This window comes from Geospiza fortis, unplaced genomic scaffold (genome assembly GCF_000277835.1).
Source record: "Geospiza fortis unplaced genomic scaffold, GeoFor_1.0 scaffold130, whole genome shotgun sequence".
NCBI lineage: Eukaryota > Metazoa > Chordata > Aves > Passeriformes > Thraupidae > Geospiza > Geospiza fortis.
The window spans coordinates 10,367,592-10,384,200 of NW_005054300.1; the positions used below are offsets into that span (position 1 = coordinate 10,367,592).

Genomic DNA, 16,609 nt, shown 5'->3' on the forward strand with positions numbered 1-16,609 from the left:
TCTATGGGATTTTGAAACTAACGTTTTCTTGCTAGTATTTTTGTCAGGCCTTGACTTTTCCCTGTTGTTAGACTGGGACACTTCTGACACTTCCCAGCCAGTAAGCAACATGTGGGTGCAGAATTCCTCTTGGGAATTCCTCCACTGCTGTTCTGAAGTAACTCTTCTCCTCAGGGCTGTAGCTCTGTGGTGTAGAGCTGGGCACTCTGAGAGCCCACTATGCTTCCAGTGAGGACTAATCCATGACACAGACCTCCTTAGCTTTTCAGGGATGGGCACCTACTGATTTATTACAGTCAATTCTCCTCCTAGCTGTACCCTTTCCAAGAAAAAAAAAAAAAAAGTAATTCTGACAGTCCTAAGAAGGTACTGGTACCAACAAATGTTGCAGTTTGAAAGAAAATTTGCTGCTACTTTTCTCTGGATTGCATCAGTGCCTCTGCAGCTGGCAGTAGAAATTTGATAGTTCATGTAAAATAGGTCAGTCTTTTCCAAGTAAGAAACTATGGTTATTCTGTGAGGGGAATTGACTTCATTTAAGATTTCAGGAGTTGAATTGAAGTCAGACGGCAAGCCGAGAATGAAATTGAAAGTGTCAGCTTTGGTGGGGGGGAAGAATTTTAAAGAAGTTTGGGAGCTGCAGATGCATCTTGGATAGATTCAAGAAATCTTTGGCTTTATCATGTTTAGAGATTTAGCATGGGACTTCAATAAAAATCCTGGAGAGCTATAGGTGTTGACAGGGTTAATTTGGTAATAGTACCAGCACCTTTCATTGGTGCTGTTCACAAATGATAAACTTGTTGTTGTGTAGCACATACAAACTGGGGACTGCAGAGGATCCAGAGCTGTGGTTTGAGAAGTCCCAAGTGTTTCATTGCCCTCCCTTGCTGCCTGGAAATTTCTTCATTCTTTGTTAACTAGTTTGTTCTGTGAATGAATCACCAGTTCTCCAGAAGAGCAGCATGAAAGCACAGGGTTACACAAGCCAATTTATTCTAGCTTATGTACTTCAGGAGGCTCCCTTGGTCCTGTCCCTTTATCTACCCCTTCTCCACTCCACCAGCAGTGCTGCAGGGCAGGCAGTGCCATCCTGCATTGCACACGTGGGCTTCTGTGCCTGGCATACAAGGGCAGGAGGAACTGGCATAAGATCACTTGGAAAGCCCGTAGGAGAACTGAGAATAGTAAAATGTATTTTTTTCCTGATGTTTACACAGAAAAATGCCTAACAGCAGTTAGAGGAATCCTACTGTTTTATAGTAGTTGAATTTCAGATTTTTTTTTTCAGTTCTGCATCAAAGCCCCTGTGATTCTGTGTGTGTGTGTGTGTGTGTGTACCATTGTTTCATTTATCTGTCTTTCTTTTTAGCTGCCTGAGACACCTGATAGGTGAGTTCAGCAAGCAAGGAAAGCAAATGGGTCATTCTTTCATAAACACCTCAGTCCTAGAGAGGGCTTTAGAAACCATTGACTTTCCTGCTTTGTAGCCTTTTTAATGTATTGGAAGTGTATGGTAAAATCAACATGGTAGAAAGTGATAATTTACTGTAGGGTAGCTGTGTGCAAGGCTCTGTTTGAGATCTCAGTCGCGTCAGACTGTGGGGGTCCCTGCTTAGACTTGGCAGAAAAAAGCCAAGGGGGGCTATAATGTAGTTTTAGATAATGAAAGTGGCAGCATGGATGTCTTCTGAAGTAAGAAGTAAGTCTTGGCATGTAAGTCTTCTGCATGTAACTAAGTTGTCTAAGTTTTCATAAGAAATCCATAATGGAGCCAGGGCTTGACTGCCCAGAACATTACTCCAGCAAATTAGGCAAGAGTGCTGCTTTCTCTTTTGAAACAAACAGTAATTCATGGGAAAAATTCTCCCATGCATTCTAGGAGAATAGAAGATCGGTCAAGATTTTCTGTGTGTGGTGCAAGGGCAGAGCTGTGCTCTAGGAAAGCAAGTAATCTGATAGCAGATAACTTAATGAAGTCAAATAAAATTAATTAAACTAGAAGAAAATATTTATATTTTATACTATAAAAGGAACAAAAGCAAATGGAAGGACTACTGAGTTGTTTCAAAATTTTATGGTAAACCATTTCAGACCTCTTACTACTTGTCTTGGAGTCAGTGGGTTTTGTCATCATGGTTCTTATTACAGCTTTCAACACAACTCTATATAATTTGTGTCCCTAACCAGCTCTGGAGTAGGCCAGGCTTAAAATTCAAAGTGGAACAAGGAATTTCACTGCAAAGAAAGCTTCATGTAATCAGTTATGTTTTGTATGCAGGTCTGGAAGTGTCAAAAATCATTGGACTGAGATTTACTCCTTTGTGGAAAGCCTTGCTGAGAAATTCATAAGGTAAAGTTTTTTTAAAATGATACTTTAAGTTCCTGTACATGATCTGTTTTTTTGTTTAGTGCTTATTAGCAAATGAATTTCTGCTGGGGTAACGAGTGTGACGTGGATCTGGCCTGTTCTTCTCTTTCAGCCCAATGCTGCGGATGTCCTTCATTGTTTTCTCTTCACGGGGCACTACGATCATGAAGCTGACAGAGAACAGGCAAGTTCCTCCCGCTGCACTCCTCCAGAAACACCCTCTGTCCCTCCTCTCTCACAGCACGTGGCCCCATGCCCAGAGTTTGGAGATCTGTCTTGGTCCTTGTGTGGCACCAACGGAAGCCCTCTGCTCCATTCCCAGCTGGAGGAAGGTTTAGAAGGCCTTGGGGTGTCCCATTTCAGTTTCTTTTCAGCTTTGCAAGAGGAAGGCAGCACTGGGCTGTCTGTTCTTTGCTGTGGTATTTCAGGGAGAAATTGCATTTCCAGTTGAGGATCCAGGTACATACTTGCTATCCCCAGCTACCCAAATAAGAACAGCTTTTGTGGAAGAGATTTCAGACCCTGAACTGGTGAGCAAAGGAGTGTATGAGAGATCCCCAGTGCCCTTGGAAGGGACTCAAAGCCCTGACCTTTACACCAGGTTGTCCCCAGTGCTGTTGCACCCCTCTCCTGGACTGCCTGCAAACAGCTCCTGTGCCAGTGGTGGTTTGCAAAGCCAAGTGACAGTCTTTGTAGGAAAAAAAATGGAGAAAGATTCTGGTTGCCAGATTCACAACCAAATTTTCTTTCTTTAAAAAATAAATGAATAAAAACCCCCAAACCACTAGTGAAAACAACCCAAACACAAAAAATTATCACCCCCTAAAACATTACTTTTTAATTTAATTTTCTGTACATGTGCAAATCCCTGTCATTGGGGTGGTTCGAAGTATTTTCTTTCATTTCAGCTTAAAGCCTTTGCTTTTGCTGCTGCTGTCTGTGTGAGAGGGCCTCAAAAGTACAGGGCACCCTATAAATAATGGGAACTCTGGAGCAGGAAGAACAACTGCTCCCTCAGCTTTGGACTCCAAGGACTCATCCTAAGCCAGATACCCTGCAGGGCTCTTGTATTTCTGCTGGCTTCCCTGAGCTTTGTTTCAGGTCTCCATCATGTATTTGGTGGCAGAGGTCAAACTTGCTTACTTTTCTCTGGGTGAATTTGCTCTTTGCAAGGTAGAAAGTTCAATATGTTGAACGTGGTATTGGAGTGTTTTCTGTACGGATCACAGTGTGCCTTTTCAGCTAATTTTATACTTCGAAAGAGTAAAAATGTGCTTTTTGCACTAAGGACATCCCCAATCCAAGCTCCTCATTTTTACCTTCATCCCATATAGCCTCCTGTATTCTCTGTAATTGTGGTTGTGCCACCTAAAATACCCAGTTGCCAAATGGAGTTCAGAAAGGTTCTCACTATTCTCTTAAAGGCTGCCCCATGGCATCTGGAGCTGATGTTTGAACTGCCTATGTGTTCCATTAGTATAATAAAAACCCTTGTCAAGGATCAGGGTCTTTTGGTGGTCAGTGATCAATTAAATTATTAATGTCCCTGAATGTTTTTTTTTTTTTTCTGGTTAATAGGTATTTGGGGAGTAAGAAGCTATGCAACAGGGGTCATGACATGCCAGTGCTTCTGTGTCCAGGAGTAATCTATGGCCCAGGAAGGCTGATGAGTCCCTGGTCTAGGATAGGAAATTCTCTGCATTCCCATCCTGTTCTCTTATCTTTTGGCCTCTTCTTTAAAATGGAAAAATCCTAATCCAGACTGTCCTGATGACTGATTCAATACAGAATTTTAATTTGTCCCAATTTTGTGACAGGGCCATAAGCTTTTAAACTCTGTTTTCTTCTCCAGTTTATTATAGTTTAATATCTTGCATTGGCTTTAATTCAATCTTATCCTGGCTGAGAATATTACGAGAATGAGGGAACAGGGACAGAATTCCATCTTTGAAATATGTTACCCTCATGCTGTACCCTGTGTCTGGTTTTGTGCTCCCATGGATGTTTGGGTGATAAATTGTGGATTTTGAAAAAAATCCTGGTTCAGCCAGTGTTCCAGCTGATGTGTATGCACTCTGTGCAATTGACTGACAGGCTGCATAATCTAGCTGTGGTACAGGAATATCTCAATAAAAGAAAAAAAAACTTCTAATAAAATATTCTCCTGGGATTTTTTTGTTTGTTTGTTTATTTGTGTTTGGTTTTTTCAATCCAAAGGGAAGCCATAAGACGAGGGCTCGACACTCTTAAGGAAGAATTGCCTGGAGGAGACACGTTCATGCATGAAGGATTTAAAAGGGTACACATCACAGTACCTACTTCCTTTGTTTTACACTAGAAACTTTGCTGCTGGTATTCTTATGAGCTAACCATGTTCTACACTTCATTGCAGGCAAATGAGCAGATTTACCATGAGACTTATGGAGGTATGTGCTGTGCAGTGTTCATGTTAATGTCTGCATTGAGGAGACAGGATTATGGTTCTTTTTGTGAACTGCAGTAAACCCACTGACAGAAGTGCTGGGGAAGGAGGGCTGTTATGCAACATCACATTCCATTTTGACTGCAGCCCTAATCCTGAATGGGTGATTCATGGTTTATTGAGATCAGAGAGGACCAGTATGATCCTAGATCTGGCCATTGCAGAATGCAGACCAAACCATAGCAGCCAGAGCTGCCCATCTTGCACCCAGCAGACAGGAATTCCCACATTTTCCTGGTCCTTTCTGTCCTGATGCACTCAGCCCTCTCTGCTTTGTGATCCCACACCCTTGTCCTCTTTAGTGTGAATGAGAGTTTTGCATCAGTGTGAATGATTTGTGTTCAGATTCTGAGTTCCTAAAATGTGCATTTTCACTAAATTTTGAGAGGAAAATATATTTGTGGTTTTTGTCTGTGCCAAAAGAAGACCTAGTTAATTAACAAGACTTGCTTAGTTCACACCCTGGTGTGAGGTTCTCATTTGTGAGCTAATGGTCTCCTAGGAAGAAGGTTGGTTCCTTTTTATTAAAATAGGCTGCGAGTGTAGGAGCAGCAGCTCTGCACAGTGTTGCAGCATTTGTGCCAGTTAAATCAGGAGTCCTGAAGTGTCCAACTGAAAACAATTCCACTTCATAGCATATAGCTAAGAACTAATCAAGTATTCTGTAAATTGAATTAGGAAGGAAAAAGAGTAGATGAGATCTGGATTTAGAAGCTAAACTACCTGGGAAGAAACAAGCATTGAAAAGAAAACAAAATAAGATCTCCAGTTTTTTTCAGCATCTTTCAAGGTTTCTGGGCACAAAAAAAAAATCCAAGCTATTTTTTGCCCCAAGTTGCAGGTCATTTTTTTAAGATTTATGTCTGTGTCTGACATGGCATGGGAAGGACTGTGTGGCATAAGAAACCTGTCAGAACTAATCAGTCTGTAATTTCAGACAATATGGAGGAAGACGCTTGAAATTGTAACAGATTATTTTGAAAAGATAACAAATACTTGCCTGAAAGTAACATGTATTTGTATTTGTTACTTTGCTTAAGAACTGTGGACTGAGAATGGTTGGTTGAACTATAGTTTGAATGTTAATTTGGTTTAATTGTGTTAACAGGTTGCATTTTTCCTAGGTAGCATTGTATATACATAATGCAGTATAGAATACATCTCTGCAGTCTATGCAACCTTTTCACTTAAATTTAGATGGGATATGAAATGTTGTATCAAAATACATGAATTTTTCCTAATGAACCTGATCTTAAGGTTTCCACGTGCTCAGAATTCCTATGAATTTCACTGGAAGGTCTTGTTGCTTGAGAACTGTAGGACTGACCTCCCTGTAGAAGCCCATTTCATGCCATGTTCAGTGGGGTTGCTCTTTCAGAGCCTGCTGGAGGGAAAGGTAGGATGGCAGGAAAGATCCTTTTGCAGAAGTACCACAGTCTCTGGACAATGTTTATGTAGAGACAAGTTTGTCAAGAGAAGAGGGGAAACCTCCTCTGTGTGAACCCATTTTGTCAGTTCTCCACGTGTCTGTAATCTTGGTAGCTGCTCTATTTTATTCAGAACAGAAAAGCTGGTGTGTGGACCTGGTTAGAGCAGCACTTCCCCTGCAGTGATGCTGTGGTGTGAAGGTGCTCAGGTTCTGGCTCGTTGCAGGCCTTGCATCTGGCCTTCAGCTGGTGTCTCACCAAGTCCATACAGACCAGGCTGAGAGTCTGGCTTAGGGGTTTGTATTTATTTGTCAGTGAAAAGGATTGCCTCACTCCAGAGGTTTTTTCCATTGCTGAATCTTGTGCCATGTGTGTGCAATCTGTTGTTGACTGTCCTCCGCGCAGGAGTTCGGACGGCCAGTGTGATCATTGCCCTGACGGACGGCGAGCTGCAAGACGCTCAGTTTTATTATGCAGAGCAAGAAGTAAGTCACTTCTGTCTTTATCCAAACTAATTTATGTCATCTAAAAACTCCCACACCTGGACCCATTTACTGCTGACTCCACTGATTATATGGCTTTGCACTTAATGTCACTTCTTGGGTTTTTAGGCCAACAGAGCCAGAAGCTTTGGAGCTATTGTTTATTGTGTTGGAGTGAAAGATTTCAATGAAACTCAGGTAACTTGCTTGTTTTCTCTTGTGTTTTTCTGTTGTATTACTGCACAAGGAACAGCATCAGATAAAGGCATTTATTTAATCACTTGGGGCATAAATCATTTCGTGTCACTGTGATGTCTGTTAGCAAGTATGAAAGGGCCCAGTTTTGTTCACTGTAATTTTGTTTTCCTCATGATTTATGATTGTCTTTCTTTGCAGCTGTCAACGATTGCTGACAGCATCGATCATGTTTTTCCAGTTAAAGGAGGCTTTTATGCCCTAAGAGGAACCATTGATTCAGTAAGTTGGATGTTCTGAAACACAGTAAAGGGTGCCCTTTCCTGCAGTAATATAGCATAGATGAAAATGGTTACCAAAAAATGCCCTTATCTAAATCTTTCAGATTCTGAAGAAGTCTTGCATTGAGATCCTGGCAGCTGAACCATCCAGTGTTTGTGCAGGAGGTAAGTTTCCACAAGAACAGTGTGTTAAGGCAAATGAATGACACTGATGAAATGTCAGTAAGTACCTAATGTGGTACTGGAGCTGAAGCCTGTGGATGTGTTAGAGCATCCTCTCAGGCCATGGCTAAAGCCCTACATGTTCCTCCTCATCTTGAGAAAAGCATTCTGACAATAAACATGTAGCTGCTGTGGCTGAGTACCAGCTTGGAGAGCTGACAGAAGCAACAAAACTGAGAAATTTTTTAAAAAATCAGAGGGAGAGAGAGAGAAGAAAAGTAATGTAAAGCCAGACTGACAGAGGTATTTCAGGGTCTAAAAGCAATATCTCACAAATTTCTGGAAAGATTGCATTCCTGGCATCTGCTAGGACTTGTCAGCAGTTAGAACAAGACTTTGCAAAACATTTACAGAAATCTAAGGTTTATTGAACCAAATATAATTTGCTGCATAGACCAAGATACCCCTTGTGTTTTCCAAAATGCTAATGCTTTACTTATTTGAAAGAACCATTATTCTTTATGGTAAACATGAAGGATACCCAGAGGAGTTGTTGATAATTTCATGCCTTTCATGTCTAGTATATTTAACTTGGATTTGTTCTGGTTTGTGTTAGCGATTCTCTTGTTGAGGTTTTTTCTACTTTAGAGGCTATTGCAGCAGAGTAAGTGACACCATAAGTTTGCTGGAAGGTACAGTTTTTCAGCATGGTTATTTAGCTCTCGTGTTAGTGTCTTGTGTTCATTTCCTTATACAATGTAAAAACAAGCGCATAAAAAATGGCAATGATGCATGAAAGCTGACCTTGAAAACAGATAAAATATGAAACTCAGGAAAAATTTAGTATCACAGAGAGAAATTGAGAAATTGTTCACTCTTCATTTCCACATGTCAATCTCAATATGATCATACCCTGAATATTTCAACTTAACATAGAACATCTTTGTGTCTCTTGAATTCTTCTGAAGTATATTATTTTGGACTAGATGTAAAGTCTCATTTGTAGAAAATTTAAAGCAATTATTTTACTTTTAAAAATGTTGTGGAGTTGAGTGGGAAAAAACAGTTTTAAAGCTTTGACATTTAAAGCTTTTTATTTCATAATGATACTGTCATATTTTTGCTTACTTATTGTATACCTGACAATTTTTTTGTGCAAAGCTTATTACAAGCCATCCTGTTCAACAAAAATGCTTTTAGCTACATAAAAATGTGAGTGTTCCAATAGGAGGGATTTTAGTATTCTTGAAACTGTTTGGGACAATGTTAAGAATATAGGAAAGTTGAACTGGAAACAATGTTTTTCAAATGGAATGTTGAAAATATTTTTAAGGAATGTTTGAGAAAATAAATTCTCAAGAAAAAAATTCTTTCAACAAAATTAATATATTTCATCAAAAAGAGTAAATTTTTTTTTCCAAAGGATAATTTGTTCAAACTACTTCATTTTTGCTAAGCTTCCTAGGTAAAAAGTTTGACAAATGTGATTAAAATTCCACAAGTACACTTTAAAAGTAGTCTGCCCTTAAAAAAAAAACAAAACTCAATATTGTTACCTTACTTGCATCTTGCATCTGTAGAATTTTTCATTGTCTTTGTGGCTTTAAAACAAGACCAATATCAATTGGAGGAATCAGTTTCTGGGTGATGCTGCTGATTCAGCAAGGTATCAGTGCTTTTTCCACTTGAGTTCTGAGGTTTGCTCTGTCCCTGTTCGCCAAGCAAGGGCTGGCACATGGGGAAGCTTTGCTGCCCAATCTCCACATGCTTGAAGGTTTTCTGGTAGCAGCAGAGAGCTTGAAAAGGGGAGGAAGCCAAAGCTGCAGCTCCACATGATGTGCACTATTTGTATACCATGGTATTTAAAGTATTAAAGCCTTGAGCACTAAAAATCAGGCCTGCAATAGCATTTATCATTATCCCACAAGCCACAGCTGGAATTACCTCCTGCAAGAGGTTTTACAGCACGAGGCTTCAAATATTTACATTTGTGCTTAGATTTATTATCCTTTATTATCACACTTACTTCAACATAACTAGTGGTTCATCTGTGTAGATTTGTGCACCACTGTCTTCTGAAAGGAATCTCCTGGGAATAAACAACTTTTTTCATGGTAGTGTGAATCCAGATCTTGAGTTCAGTTCACTGGACAGTTGTAGTGCCACTCTATGTGTAATATGGTTTATTTTTTTAATGTGCTTCATTTGGACTTTACTTCATAGGCTTCACTATTTTTTGCATTAATGTCAGAATTTTTATGCATTTTAAATTTAGGTAATTACTCATAATGTATTCTGTCAAGATCTATAGCCACTGAAACCTACATCAAGATATATACACACTTGCATGGTAGATGTACTCACTGGCTGAAAATTAGAACATAACATTTTCTAGAAATTCACCATTCCTCCTCATTTAGGTTAGGAGTGTTTGTTTGTTTAAATACATAATAGAATTTTTCATTTCAAAATTATGATTGAAAAACAATGAACCTTTGGAGAGAGTGCAATATATTATCACATTCTCCAGCAAAGATGCTTGTCTATTTACAGCCTTGAAACGTGTCTGTCCACACTTTTTGTATGAAACTTATCTGAGTGAGGAGGGGATAACTGGTTTAGCCTTTATTTAGCATTGCTAACAATTTTTATGATTTGCTATGAGATTGTGAGGGTTTTGTGTGGCTCAGTGGAAACAAGTCATGATCAATCAGGACTTAAAGCAGGGTCTGAGCTACTCCTTGTAAGTGTTCTCATAGTTACTACTGTGTTGGTGATTGCTGGTGATCTTGGCTTCATTTTTGACTTGCCAGAAGTTTAGTGAAATGCTAATGGAACAATTTGTATGTGTTGACAATTCCAGTTGGGACTCTGGCTTTCTGTGACGAAGCTATCTGGCAAATCCAGTTACAAACTGATCTCGTCATGTGGTGACAGCTATCTGATGTTTAATGCTTTTTGACCCTGCAAATTCATTGTCCCCAATGTGCAGCAGTGTAGTTGAGTCCTTCCTGCTCCCTCTGATTTAAAGTGACCAAGACATGCAGCCTGTAAACAGGCTATCAGTGCAGAATCGGAGGTGCCTCATATCCCCTTTGACAGCATCATTGCTTTGATTATGCTTATGGTACGCAGACGTGATTGAAAGGTTTTGTTGGATGTGGCATCCTAGTGGCCACATCAAGTACCAGGTGTGGATGCAAGCAGTCAGCTTCTCATCAGAGGCAGAGAAGCGGAGCCGACAGCCCAGCCAGTGCACACCAGCTCCAACCCAGCATCTCGCTGCCAGCGCCGCCCGGTGCTTTCAGTGCTGACCTTTTTCCCTTCGCTGTCTTGTCAAAAGCTGCAATCCATGATCTGACAGTAACTAAGGAGGAAAAGGACGCAGCCAGAGCCAGGGCGCAAAATTAAATGGAATTAGCCATTTCAACAGAGCATCACCCAGAACACGTTAATGCTGCAGAGCAACCGAGGTACCAGCTGTTTACGTTTCCCTGGTATATTTTCAGCTTGTGTTGGTGGACAAGTTACTACCCAATCACTTGTTCACAACTGACTGCAGTTGTGCAATTGTGCAGAGTGGCAGTTACAGTGAAAAGAACGGCAGGAGAGGTAAATTGTCCTGACAAGACTAAACTTCTAGATGTAGCTTTTACCTTGGATGTCTTGTGTTGAAATTTTCTTACTTGCAGCATCTTTTTAAAGCCACTAAAGCAGCCACCATTTAAGCTTTTGTGATTGCTGCATTTTAAGACCATTAATTCTTGTGAAGGGGAAGAAAAATTTAAGTGCAATTTTGTTTCAGCAAGCTTCTTTTACAATATAAAATTGAAATGGGGAAAAACTATCATCTTGGCTGGGTGTTCAAGCCCCTGTGAAGTGGGCTGGCTACAAGCAAGTCTGCCGCTGTGAGGTCCCAGGCAGGTAGTTCTGGTGGGTGGGCAGAGGCCCAGTTGCCCTCAGGGCTGGTCATGACTCTCAGCTCTGCTGGCAAAAAAAGGGATGCTCATAATTCTCACTATAGCAGCTGGGTTAGATGTGGAATGGCTCAAGGCACAGATCTGACTAAGAGGAACTCAAGATTCTTATTGGAGTAAGAAGCAGATGAATCTACCCTACAGTACATTTTCATTTGTTTAAAGAAATGCTCATTACCCCCTGTGAGAAGCAGGATGTAAAACCCTTCCCATTAAAAAGGGGCCAAATTCTTGAGATCTCAAATTTTATGATTCTTCTTTAGCAAGGTACCTAAGCACATGTTTCATTTCAAAATGCACTCCAGTAGATACTTCGGTTTTCTCCTCCCAAAATACCTTCTTTGATTCCCGTGTATCTTGTGGCTTTTGTCAGTTCAGAGCCCTGCTCTAGAGCAAGTTACCATGACGAAAACCAGTGTGTGGATTTCCAGTGCATGATTGTAACTTGTGAATGCCCCAGTCCAATTTACCAGGACTTGCATTAGATCTCAATGCCATGGTAATGGCAGTGAGTGAGAGTGTTTTTTACAAAAACAAGCTGTTTGTACAGGAAAGTAGAGAATTCCACATCCTTGTGCTAGCTTGCCTTGCAGTAGTTTGATAAAGATGGGCAGGCAGATGAGGCTGAATGTATTGCAGCCACCTTTGGGCCTCATGTAGTGTGATCCAATGAGTCCTTCCTCCAAAGCACACAAATGACATGGTAGTGCCTTGTATGGAATGTTGCTAAAAGCCAAATTTTATATCACTAAAAATCATGTACAGCTCTCCTCAATCCTACCAACATTGTTTTGTTCTCCTTTTTAGTATGTTCATCAGAATATAAATGATGATGCATGTAGACCTGTTCATGGTTTTACTCACTACCTGGCATACTATGTAATTTATTCATGTTTTTCAATGTGAAGCTTGAAGACTAATTATTCCTGTGTTGTGCTGTTATACCCCTTACATTGGGCTGATCTCAAATGCTGCTCAGAGGCTGGTGTGAGAGCCGTGTGGAGGATTTGGTTAAAGTAGGAAATTCATGCATGAAAGTGCAACTTCAGTGATTTGTGCCCTTGCTGTGTGCCAGCAATCTCAGCTGTCAGTTGGCTGCTGCTCGGCAGTGTCAAAGGGAGTTTCAAAAGTGTGCTGGGGACAGAACAAATTTGTAATGTATCTCTCCACCTGCCTGCATTAAAGGTCTTATCTCTGTGGTCAGTGTAGCAGCCACAATGGCTTTTTGTGTCCTAGAGGGAAGTTTCCCTTGCCATGTCCCTTCCTGGTGCATCTTGTGCCTAGTTTGGCAATTCAGGCTCACCCCAGCAGACAGGGGACTGTGGCTCTGTGTTGGGCTTCGCCTGTGCACAGTAAAAGAGAGGGAATACAAACCATTGTGTTGTTAGAGCTTTGAGTCACAGGAGCTTTAGGAGTGGAGTTCTGTCTGTCAGCATCTTCCTGAGCGGAGCTCTGCTGAAAGCATGGTGCCAGGAGGAAGGACTGGTACAGGTGGTTAGCAAAGGGGTCTGTCCCAAAAGCCATGGAGGAACCATGAGATAACATCAGTCAAGTCAGACTTAGTGGCATCTTTAAGGCATTGCAGTTGTGTGTTACACTTGTGGGAGCTGACTTGAGACAAAAAGAAGACTCTGAAGCACTAATGCCACTGCAGCACTCTTGGACATTGCTGCTGAATGGAGGGAGTGTCTGTGGGGATGTTTTGTTTCAGGCACAGGGCAGAGAACAGCAACTGTCATGTTTCAGTTCCAGTCACTCTGAACGGAAAAGCTGTATTTGAGTTACTTCTCATAAATAAATCATAAATCTTCTATATTTTTGCTTACAGAATCCTTTCAAGTGGTGGTGAGAGGCAACGGCTTTTATCACGCAAGAAATATCGACCAGGTGCTCTGCAGCTTCAAGCTCAATGACAGCCTTACTATCAGTAAGTGTGCAGGCTGGAGGACTTCAGTGACACCTCTGGCTGTGTCACCTCACAGGCCACGGGCCAGTTCTCATCCATGTTAAGGGGAGTCCTTGCAGCAGATGTGAGAGGGAGTTGGGGTAGAAGTGTGCACTTAAAAGGAGCTTGAAATTCATCCTTGTTCAATGCAGTGACCTGTGGGCATTGTGTAGTGAGCACTTACTTGGGACATGCTGCTGTACCGTGACCTTAGCACTGTTGTAGTGATGCACGTGGGTGCTGCATGCAGCAAGAGAGGACTGGGGATCAGGTTTTAAGATGGAAACTTAAAATTGTTTCCTATTCCCTTATCCATCAGCAGTAAAAAGAAGTACTGCTATCTTGATCCCCTGGTGGTGTTTTCAGTTTTTAGTCACCCGTTCAGGGGACAATTGCCATAAAGCCAGGCCTCCCAGGCGCGCTCTGCTCCTCTCTGACACCAGTTGCTGGTCCCATCACAGTGACTGTGTAACATGGAAACCCTCTGTCATTGTTGTGCTGAACAGGGTCTTGTGTTTACTATCCCAGCAGCCAGGCAAAGGACTGAATGGCCAAAAAAGATGGAGTGCCCAGTTTCTCAGCAGTCCCCTCTCATTCCTGAGAAGCAGTGTGTGTTGGGCAGTGAAATATGGTGTGGGGAGAGGAGCTCTGCTCCTATTTCATGTATGCTGCCCTTGTGGCCTGAGCACAGTGGAGGCTTTCATATGCTGTTGTGGCCAGACTGGTGCCTTCCCAAGCAGTGAATTAACTTACAAGAGGGAGCACATGAATTGCTCCTTCATTTCCCATCCCAGTTGTCTATGCTGATGCTGCAGTCAGTCAGCTCTGGTGGTCTTGCATTTATTCCACTTACAGATATGCTTTAACCAGGATTTGTTTTTTGTGGTTTATCAGTTAGACAGACTTTTTGCTTTTTCTTCCCTGGCCCCAGTCATTAGCACCTTGACTGGACTTCACACAGTGAGTGCTCACCTGGGCCTGGAAATACACAGGAGGAAAACGACTCTGATTCCATTCCGAATCCATGCTGTTTTCTGGGTGAAGTTTGCAACAGATGTTGTGATGAGATGCTGATCTGTGCTGGCTTTTTTTCCCTCCCTAAAACATACCACATTTCCATGTCCTTATCTCTGCATGGAAGGGAAATGAGTCCTGAATTCAGGTGTGCTTGAAGTGGGAGAAGCATGAAGGAGCAATTCTTACATCTGTTGTTGCTTGAGTTAATTTTTTTCCTGCATAAAGAGTAAACAGGCCTCAAAAGTAGAAGTAAGATGGCAGCCTTTATTAGCCCTTTATTCCCTTGGGTAGACCTCTCTTTCTCCAGGCTGGCAGCACAGTTGTTTGCTGGCCACTCAGAGCTAAGCTGCAGTCACTGGAGTGGTGTGTCTGCTCTTGTGCCTCAGCTTACACACTTCTGGTGGAGTGGCAGTGCAGGATTACTGCTGGGCCTCCTGTCTGTATTCATAGGACTTGGCTTTCTGGATGTGACTTTTGAAAGGACAGGATTACCACTGCTGAATCTTGGAGCAGTGGAATGCAAGGAGGTGGGAAGCTGTGTGGCCTTGTGTTTGACCCTGCCTGCACCAAACCCTTATAAACATGGGCTGTTTACAGATGATGCTGCCACAGAGGGGAGGTTGGGTCCAGGAGAAGCAGAGCAGATCCTCATGATAACATCAGTCCTAGCCCTCTCTGCCTGTTTCCTGTAAATGACCAACCATCTCTTGGGTTTGGTTCCCAACCCCCCCAGTATTTTTTCCATTTCAGCTCCACCCCATCCCTCTCCTTCCTTTTCTTGGGCTCAGACAGTGCAGCCTTGGATTCTTTTCTGTGTGTATTTGAACATAGGTAGACAAAAATTGAACCCTAAACTTTTGAGCCCTTGAGGAACTTGAGGGGTTGGATTATTCAGTGTGAGTAGAGATTGTATGTAATTTTCAGCTAGACATGATGAATACTGCTCAAAGCTGAATTCCAAGTGGCTGATCACTGCTGTCAGGAACAGAGATAAATGTCCAGTTCTTAGCTGTGGTATCTCTGGCCTGATAGCATCATATTGGCATCAACATGAATTGTTATTCTAGTACTTGGATTTGTAATCAGCACCATTGGGGAGTATTGGTACTTGCTGATATATTGAGTTCATCTGTGGCTGTCACTTCCCAAGGGGGTGGCCTGCTTGAATCAATTTCAGTTTTTCTTCCCTGAGAGTTATATTCATTTCCTTTCAGATGAAAAGCCGACTTATGTTCATGATACATACTTGCTTTGCCCTGCCCCAGTGATAGAAGATGCTGGACAGTGAGTATTGCATTCCAGCATGTGTTGAGAGGGTGGACTTCTGGGTGAAGATGTCATAAATTTGTGTGTGTGAGTGTCTTTTTGCAGCCATCTCCTTTGTGCCAAATCCTTTCCTAATATCAGCCAGCATAGCTCTGTTCAGTGCTGGGTCTTCAGCACAGTTTAACCAAAGGTCTTCTTGGACCGTGGCACTGTATCACAGAATCACAGAATGGTGATTCCTCCTCTCTTCCTATATCCTGTTGTTTCAGACCAAAGACAGTTTCAAGGCAGTTCATTACATTCAAGACAGACTTTTAATTTTGATGGAAAGGAGATGCTTGATTTGAATTCCTTTGTTGTTATTGTACATGTTGCTTCCTGTATTTTGCTCTGCTGTGTCTAGTGTTGATATTTTTCAGCCTTTTTTATACTGTAGACTTCTGGCACAATGCCCAGCCATTTCCCTAGGTGGTCTTGTGGGTGCTTAAATACTGTACTGGGACTATGGGTGAATGCCTCCCTTGCCTTTTGTATTTGTAGGTGAAGGAAATTAATTTGGTGGGGTTTTGTAATTTTTTTTATTATTACTTTATTTTTTTTCTCCCCTGGCCCCTTTCTCTGATATTGGAGAATGGCTAGGGAAGATTCTTCTTGAATTTCACTGGCATTTCAGTGTTTTTACCCTTCTTGATCTCAGTGCAGGGGTTCTGGATTTGCTTGGATACAAAAGAACACACTCTGATTCATTGACAGAAGGGTTTCTTTAAATAAATAAAGTCTTGAAGTTGCTTGTGCTATGTACAGTAGTATTGCTATTGTCTGAGGCATTCTGTTATGACTCAGTGTCCTGGTGCTCTTTGCCTCAGGTGGGATGGGGGTTTTTTAATAAAGAGCATATGTCCCAGCTCAACTAAGGTAACATAAAAAGGTTGGGTCTTGGGTAAGCAGGGAGGCAAATGCAGGTAAGTGCCTGAGGCCATGAAAATTCCCTGACTCAGCAGGAC

At 41.7% G+C, this 16,609-nt stretch overlaps 1 protein-coding gene across 1 annotated transcript in view; it reads left to right on the forward strand.

The window, feature by feature from the left end:
- Window positions 1–16,609, forward strand: part of ANTXRL (ANTXR like) — a 56,018-nt gene that overhangs the window by 9,144 nt on the left and 30,265 nt on the right. Inside the window, exons 2-11 of the mRNA XM_005417397.2 lie at window positions 2,282–2,353; window positions 2,484–2,555; window positions 4,589–4,670; window positions 4,764–4,797; window positions 6,686–6,765; window positions 6,892–6,960; window positions 7,159–7,239; window positions 7,343–7,403; window positions 13,206–13,304; window positions 15,554–15,623. Coding sequence (XP_005417454.1) covers window positions 2,282–2,353; window positions 2,484–2,555; window positions 4,589–4,670; window positions 4,764–4,797; window positions 6,686–6,765; window positions 6,892–6,960; window positions 7,159–7,239; window positions 7,343–7,403; window positions 13,206–13,304; window positions 15,554–15,623 — 720 coding nt within the window. The remainder of the gene's footprint in view (window positions 1–2,281; window positions 2,354–2,483; window positions 2,556–4,588; window positions 4,671–4,763; window positions 4,798–6,685; window positions 6,766–6,891; window positions 6,961–7,158; window positions 7,240–7,342; window positions 7,404–13,205; window positions 13,305–15,553; window positions 15,624–16,609) is intronic.